The 7497-nt window shown below is 40.5% G+C and overlaps 1 protein-coding gene across 1 annotated transcript; it reads left to right on the top strand.

The window, feature by feature from the left end:
- The first annotated feature begins 1887 nt into the window (after window positions 1-1887).
- On the top strand, window positions 1888-7063 carry gpat4 (glycerol-3-phosphate acyltransferase 4). Its single transcript, XM_069673335.1, has 12 exons — window positions 1888-2167; window positions 3657-3726; window positions 3815-4112; window positions 4201-4275; window positions 4472-4561; window positions 4658-4751; window positions 4881-4996; window positions 5192-5247; window positions 5342-5427; window positions 5499-5627; window positions 5725-5804; window positions 6682-7063. Exons 1-12 carry the CDS (start codon window positions 2000-2002, stop codon window positions 6857-6859), a joined length of 1440 nt encoding a protein of 479 aa, XP_069529436.1. The 5' UTR covers window positions 1888-1999; the 3' UTR covers window positions 6860-7063.
- The last annotated feature ends 434 nt before the right edge of the window (window positions 7064-7497 follow it).

Here is a 7497-nt window from a genome sequence, read left to right as displayed (position 1 = left end):
ACTGAAAATAACGTTTAAAGTCAACACCAAATCCAGTACAGGCCCTTATAATATCCTGATGCATTTTTTTGTTAAATATTGTCAGACTAGTGTACAAAGCATCAGGGTTACTTCAAGAATCAGTTTATCAGTTTATGTAAATAAATTGAATAAAGAAATGTGAAAGTCTTAGTTGGCACACTCACTTTATCAACTGATTATCTGAATATAGCTATCTTCTACAATTGGATAAGTTATTATAGCCTACAGGCTATAATTATGGCAATAGAACCATATGATGATTTTTTAAATACATTAAATAATTGGATACTATAAGATAATATAGTATAGGAAAATATGTCATTTCTCCATATTACAGTTTTCCAGTATGACAGTTGGTGTCATTATTCTCAGTTTAGACGACAGAGTGACTTTACCTCACATACTCTCTGGTTGGACCCCTCCACTGTAATCAGATTAACCGTCCGTGTCCAGCCCACAGCGCAGTGACAGCAGCCCTCATTGGCCACCTGTTGCCATGATGACTCGATACAACTCCGTCTGCAGTGTTAGCATGTTGCTAACAGCCTGTAAAGCAAAGCACAGAGTCAGAAATCCTTGTTTTTCATCCTGGACTCTCCAGATGGAGTATTACCTGACCGTCTGCTATCCCTGCTGCTATACTCCTCTTGCACGGGAGTAGAGTTATATTCGAAGGAAGGTAAGACCCATTACATAGCAGCTAGCTTAAATATTGATAGCTTTAGCCGGGGATCATAATGAGCCTCATTAACCAAAATGCGCCCTTGTCAGCTAGCATACATGTCACGCGCCAAACTTTTTAACAGAATAAATAAAGAACTTACACCGGCAGGGTTTTTTGTGAAGGAAGTTGACCATTAGTTCAATGTGTCACATTGACGTTACATTTAATTGCTGTAAATTCACATTCGGTGGGTAATGTCAAAATAATATAAGATAGATTTCGTACCAGTACGACTCCTTAATTACTCCGGAAGTAGCTTCAACTATTTAACATTTGTTGGGTTCCTTCCTTTCTACGCTGTTTTTTTTTTTTTTTTTTTTTTTTGATATTGCACCCAATTTTATGCTTGGTAGCCAGTTTACATGAAATTTGAAGTAATTAATATTATTTTATTTTTATTTATAATTTAATTGTATTTTATTTCATAATTATTTCCATTTTCCTAAATGCTTTTAATAGCTTATTTTCTGCAGCTTACATTACAGTTATACAAGTTTCTCAACAGTCAGAGATGACACGAAAGTTATTGAATTCATTCATTACTGTCTGTCTGTAACTCTGTGTTGCTGCTGTCCAGGCAGGTCTCTCTTAAGAATGAGACCTCGTGTCTCGACCATAGACTGATAGACACATATATATATAATCTCAACGAGATAACCTGTTTAAATAAAGGCTAAATTAAAAAATTAATAAAAATTAAAAAAAAAAAGAAAAGAAAAGAACCTGAGTTATCTTGAACCCTTCAAAAAAATGTCACCATAATTTATTGGACTTGGACTTAACTGTCTCATAATGTCACTTCCCTAACAACTGTAGACTACTCAGTTGTACTAACACAACCCACTGGGGTCGAGGAGGATATTTGTATTAAGCTGTAGCCAGGAATGTCTGAATAAATCAGTATAATGTCAATCTGTTGACACAAGATGATTTATGAAAGAAAATATGTGGTTGAAGGCCTAAATTTAATATTGGCCTTGAGGAAAGTTTGTTTATTATTTAGAAGGTCACTAAAATCCAATCATGATGTAGAGAATGTCACCTCAAGAGAACACAGAGGATTATAAAGTTTGTCCTTTTTCTGACTAACTTGATATTTTGTTCTGTCCTTGTCAGATGCAGACTATGACTCACTCCTGATGTACACATCAGCGTCCGCTTCAGTCACCAAGGCTTCAAACAGACAAGAAGACTTGGGTTTTGTCGTGGTGTGCAGTCTCTTTGCTCCCTGAATCCCTTCAGCTATTGGGCAGCATGACTTGGTTTATATTTCCTGGTGACAGCCTGCTGTGCAGGTGTCTCAGCATCTCCATCACCGTGTGGTTTACTCTTCTGTTCGTCTTTACAATTGTGCCAGCTATACTTGGGGTCTCTCTTGGTGTGCGCAGACTCTATATGAGGACACTTCTTAAGATCTTTGAGGTGAGCTTGGTGTCCATTCAAAATCAAAGCCCTTTACATAAATGTGCTGTTCAAGAACTAATGTGGTTGGTTTATTAATGTGCAGAAATATCTGTCCTCTAAACTGCTGCAGTAATATATAAAGGACCATTGACAGTTAACAATATAATATTTATATGTAATTTCGCATAAAATTGTGTTTTGAAGTGCTAATCTCACACATTTGCATTCCCTGTTGGATGGGACCCCTGGGTTCCTCAAGCTCAGAGGGATTGTTAGAAGCACAGGGATCGTTGCTGCCTCTCTTTCCTCAGAGACTTAGGTTTTGGAACAAGCCCCTGGGAGGACCAAAGCTTTAAGCCAATCATCTGAGGTCTTGTAGATACCACATGGAGCTTAGAGTCCTGGGTCGAAGTCCATCTCCTGGGATAGTTGGAGGATTTTTGTGATGTGGTACAGAGAGTGCAGCCCCTGTGGTACTACCGATTAGACTTCATAGATTTTGATCTCCCAGTTTGCTCTCAGGATATTAGTTGACAAGATTCAGCTGAAAAAATAGGAATGTAGTTTGTAAGATGTTGTTTCTGTTGTTTTGAGTGGACCGACTATCTGTATAGAAACGAGGCAATAGCCACTGTGAAATGACCCATTCATTTCTATACTCTTTTTTTGATGCCTCAGTTTTGGCATTTAGGCCTTCACTACCTTGGTATCATAGAGGCAGGAGTGACTGTATTTGGATGGCAGTGTGGATATGCATTGCTCCATCTCTGTCCTGGTTAAAAGGTCGTACCATACCTTAGCTTTATTGTTGATTTTACTCCAACTAGGACCATAATTTACTAAATTAACATCATGCTGTATGGGAGAAGATTTTAAACCAGCAATTAAGACTAGGCACTTCTGCACTGGCTTCACTTCTGAAGGCAAAAGGCTACGTCGAATTCTTTGATACATTCTATGGCATTTCCTCAAAGTAATTGGGACACTTAAAGGTGTCAAGTCTGTTGGTTAGGCTTGCTTTGTTAGCCTCTCGTCAAGTCCTAAAAAACCTTTACGTATTGAAAGGCTGGAAAGCCCTTGGAAATGTCAATCATCTTGGTTCCATGCAGCAGGTCTCGAATTGTTGGTTTTCCATTCCTTACTACATCCATGCTTGAATCCACATTGGTATTCTACTTGGAGCACACACCAGGCAGTGGTTCTTTAAATGTCATCTCTCCAGGTGTAGGAGGCTCAGAGGCCAGTTCCATCAAACTTGTGACCTATATATGCTTGAGTAACTCAGACAAAGGGCCGAGGATGATTAACTGAATCTGTACAAAAATAGTGCTACATTTTTTGGCAATTTTCCAACATTGTTTTCTTGGATGTAAGCCTCTCAGGAAGAAATGTTATCAGCTGCAGAGCTTCAGTCCTCAGGGCTTTTGTTGCCGAATAACTTTGATCATTTTTAACCTTGAATGCAGTGCTTGTTGCTGTGTCAAGTTATCTTACTGTTTTAAATTAGTGGGCGACCTCACGAATGGAGATGGGAGCTAAGGAGAAGAATCAGGAACTCTATAAACCATATACCAACGGTAAACAAGTAATTTCTCTATATTTCTCAGCCATCAAAGCTTCATTTAACTCTATTATCTTTACAACATGCATGTCCATCTTCTGCAGGAATCATAGCCAAAGAACCGCCGTCGTCTTTGCAGCAGGAGATCCAGGAGCTCCGGGGTTCGGCCGGCTCTCTGCGCTCAGACCCGGAGTTCGAGATGGCCGACATCTTCTACTTCTGCCGGAGAGGCGTGGAGAGCATCGTGGATGACGAGGTCACCAAGCGCTTTTCAGGTCAGGAGCTGGAGAGCTGGAATTTGCTGACGCGAAGCAACTACAACTTCCGTCATATAAGCGTGAGACTCACTATGGTGTGGGGGCTGGGAGTCGTCGTCCGCTACGGCGTCCTGCTGCCTCTCAGGTCAGAGCAGCACACAAGCGGGTTATGTGGTAAAGTTAGATCAAAAGCTGAGTGAACAACATACCTCAAGCACATTTTTTTTCTGCAGGGTTACTCTGGCAGTGACAGGCATCAGTCTGCTTCTGGTCCTGACTACTTTGGTGGGCTTTTTACCGAGTAGAGAGTAAGTTTCCCTCAGATCTTATAACAGTTACAAGCATGCACGTAAAGTTAGATCCCTTTACATGCAAAGATAGAAAGATGACTGGGTGTTACCTCATGTATTTAAGCCAGTCAGGTTAAGATCTTTTTTAAACGTTGAATTGTGCATCCTAAGGGGAGTGGAGTAATTGTCGGGGCTTTGTGCTGTATGTTGTCAGGTTAAGGTTCTTCCTGAGTGAGAAGATTCACCTGTTGTGTTACCGCATCTGTGTCCGAGCTCTCACAGCGATCATCACCTACCATAACAGGTACAACATATTTAATATTCAACAGTAATCTTAGCTCCCTGCTGAACTAAGTGTTATCTAACGTTGAACATTTATGTTTGTGTCTAAAATTTTTAGACAGAACAAACCAAAGAGTGGCGGCATCTGCGTGGCCAATCACACCACACCCATCGATGTCATCATCCTGGCCAACGATGGCTGCTACTCTATGGTAGAAAAGTTTGTGTGTCTGTATGTGTTTATGTGAGTCTTCTAAAGGATTAAATGCAACGATAAATAGCTCAGCATTCAAAGAAGAAGAAATGAGAAAAAGAAGGTGTTGTTTTCCTGTCTCTCTCAGGTGGGCCAGGTGCACGGAGGGCTGATGGGAATGATCCAGCGAGCCATGGTGAAATCTTCTCCTCACATCTGGTTTGAAAGATCAGAAGTCAAAGACAGACACCTAGTGGCCAAAAGGTAGCACTGCGTCTGATTATTGGCACAGCTCAAGCTCCAGTTATTGTTGATCGCACTTCATTGTTACAAATTATCATGTGGGAGTCACCAAACTGCACGCGCTTTAGAAACATCATTGGACTTAAGCTCTACAAGTGACGCTAATGGCAAGATTTAAAAGACGTTTATTTATGTTTTCATAACTTCTGCTTACAGACTCAGCGATCATGTTGCAGACAAAACCAAGCAGCCCATCCTCATCTTTCCTGAGGGTGTGTATAATGACATAATTTGTTTAAATACATGTGTAGAGGCCATACATGTTATTGTTTAGTGTCAATAAGAGCTTAACTCTGTCGTCTACAGGAACATGCATCAACAACACCTCAGTGATGATGTTTAAAAAGGGCAGCTTTGAAATTGGCGGCACCGTCTATCCAGTTGCCATTAAGGTAAGAACTTGTTTGTCTTATTCCTCCTCTCAGCTTATTTTGCTCTTACCCACGCTTGATTTTTCTTGCAGTATGATCCTCGGTTTGGGGATGCTTTCTGGAACAGCAGTAAGTTTGGTTTGGTGAGCTATCTGCTGACGATGATGAGCAGCTGGGCCATCGTGTGCAGCGTTTGGTACCTGCCGCCTATGAACAGAGAGGTGAAACTCTTACTAAACTTTCAGAGCATCCATTGTTTATTCAGCTACATGAGTACTTTGTTGAAACCATTTCTTTTGTGTTGTTGTTGTTGTGTAGGAAGGAGAGGATGCGGTGCGGTTTGCCAACAGAGTGAAAGCAGCCATAGCAGCACAAGGAGGATTAGTGGATCTCATTTGGTGAGTCTTTGGCCAAGTTTCCATCAATGGCAGTAGGAGTCAGTTCATTGAGATGAGCAGTAGGGGGTGCTCATTCTCCATTCTCCATTAAGGTGCTGTCAAACAGCACCATTGCAGAATACAAAGGCAAGATGCAAAAATAATTTGAGGAAGGTTATAGTCTCCTCAGCGCTCCACACAGATCTGATATTTTGGTCTGCGTCTGTCAAGTAGAACCTAAGCTTCAGTGAAAGTCCTGTTCCATGTATGTCATCACTTAGGTTCAAATTCACTTCAGGAATGCATTTTCTTGCCAACATTTCCAGCTCAGGCAAGTGGAAAACCTTTGGACAATGTGTATTTTTTTTTGGCCTTTTATGCATTTATTGGTAGAGAGAGAGGACAGTGGATACTGTTGGAAACAGAGGAAGAGAGAGTGGGGATAACACGCAGCAAGGGACCGAGGGTGGGAGTCGAGCCCGGGGCTACCACATCGAAGATTGTAGCCTCTATATATGGGACACGCGGTATAACCACTGAGCTAAACTGGCTTCCCTTGGACAATATATTTGATTCAGATTTTTTTTTCTAGTTTAGCATTTGCACTCAGATGTTTAAATAAGAACACAAATGAATGGAAACAAGCTAAAAGTCATGAAGAATATCAGTCAAATTGTATGTTCAGAAATAGAGTTTGCCAATGGAATAACATGCTGATGCTGATTTCAAAACATATTCTTATTGGCTTTTAGTTTCACAGTAACTGTCTCTAACTGCAGTTTGACACCACAATAATTCATATTGGCGATCTTTGTTATGTCATTATTGTGTCTGAGGAAGATTATACTAGTGACACTGTGTGTTTTGGTCTGTGTCTGTGATTCTCTTTTCCTCTCAGGGATGGAGGGCTGAAACGAGCAAAAGTGAAAGACGCTTTCAAAGAGGAGCAGCAGAAACTTTACAGTAAAGTTCTCGTAGGCGAGCAGGAACATAGAGATCCGAGCGAGGACAAACAGTTAGAGGATGAAACTCCAGGAGAGGATAAACGCTATCAAGAATCATTATCAGGACAATGAGGACAAAGTGGATGCAAGTACAGACTCTTCTGTTAGACACAGTGATGTCTTGTAGTATGTTGAGTGTGAATGATCAGAGGTAGGAATTTAAATTTGTTATTTCTGTAATTAGACTTGGAATGAAAGAAAAGTATTTATGTTTTTGTAAAATTCGTATTTATTTATGTCATGTGAAATGTATGTATGTGTTTTCTGCCTTCTATTTATTGTGTGTATCAGATTAAAATGTCCTCTTGTGAAATCATTCAGAGTTTTTCTTAACAGGTGAACGCAGCCATTAAGAAAAACACCAGCTCTTTTTCCTTCCTTATACTACAGACCTTACATCAGAGTCAGACAGAGAGTTCAGCAGTGCCAACACTTTGTGCGTCACCTCGCTAATTGGCTCAAAGCTCTATATGTGTCCTGACCTATAATCTTTACTGGGCACTGGAAGTGACAGACAAAGTGAGATTTTCAGGCCTGGTGCACAAGGTAAGCTCAAGATACTGCATGTTTTTAATTAGTTTATCTCCTGTTGATAGAAGAGTCTGAGATCAGTTATTTAAAGGAACTTGCCCAGACGTTGGTGTTCCCTTTCTTACACAGCAGGAGTCACTGTTTAAACAAGACGCAGCCATATTGTGGCATGAACATTT

This window comes from Semicossyphus pulcher, unplaced genomic scaffold (assembly GCF_022749685.1).
Source record: "Semicossyphus pulcher isolate SPU_LCO1_2020_fin unplaced genomic scaffold, fSemPul1.0.p SCAF_22, whole genome shotgun sequence".
Classification (NCBI taxonomy): Eukaryota; Metazoa; Chordata; class Actinopteri; order Labriformes; family Labridae; genus Semicossyphus; species Semicossyphus pulcher.
Note: the sequence above shows the minus strand (reverse complement) of the source record. Positions and strands in the feature narration are given on the sequence as shown.

Excerpts from the sequence above, each read along its gene's own strand:
- gpat4 (XM_069673335.1), top strand. The coding sequence starts at position 2,000 with ATGACTTGGTTTATATTTCCTGGTGACAGCCTGCTGTGCAGGTGTCTC. Across the intron at positions 4,276-4,471 it reads GGCTTTTTACCGAGTAGAGA|GTTAAGGTTCTTCCTGAGTG; the intron begins GTAAGTTTCCCT and ends GTATGTTGTCAG. Across the intron at positions 4,752-4,880 it reads ACGATGGCTGCTACTCTATG|GTGGGCCAGGTGCACGGAGG; the intron begins GTAGAAAAGTTT and ends TGTCTCTCTCAG.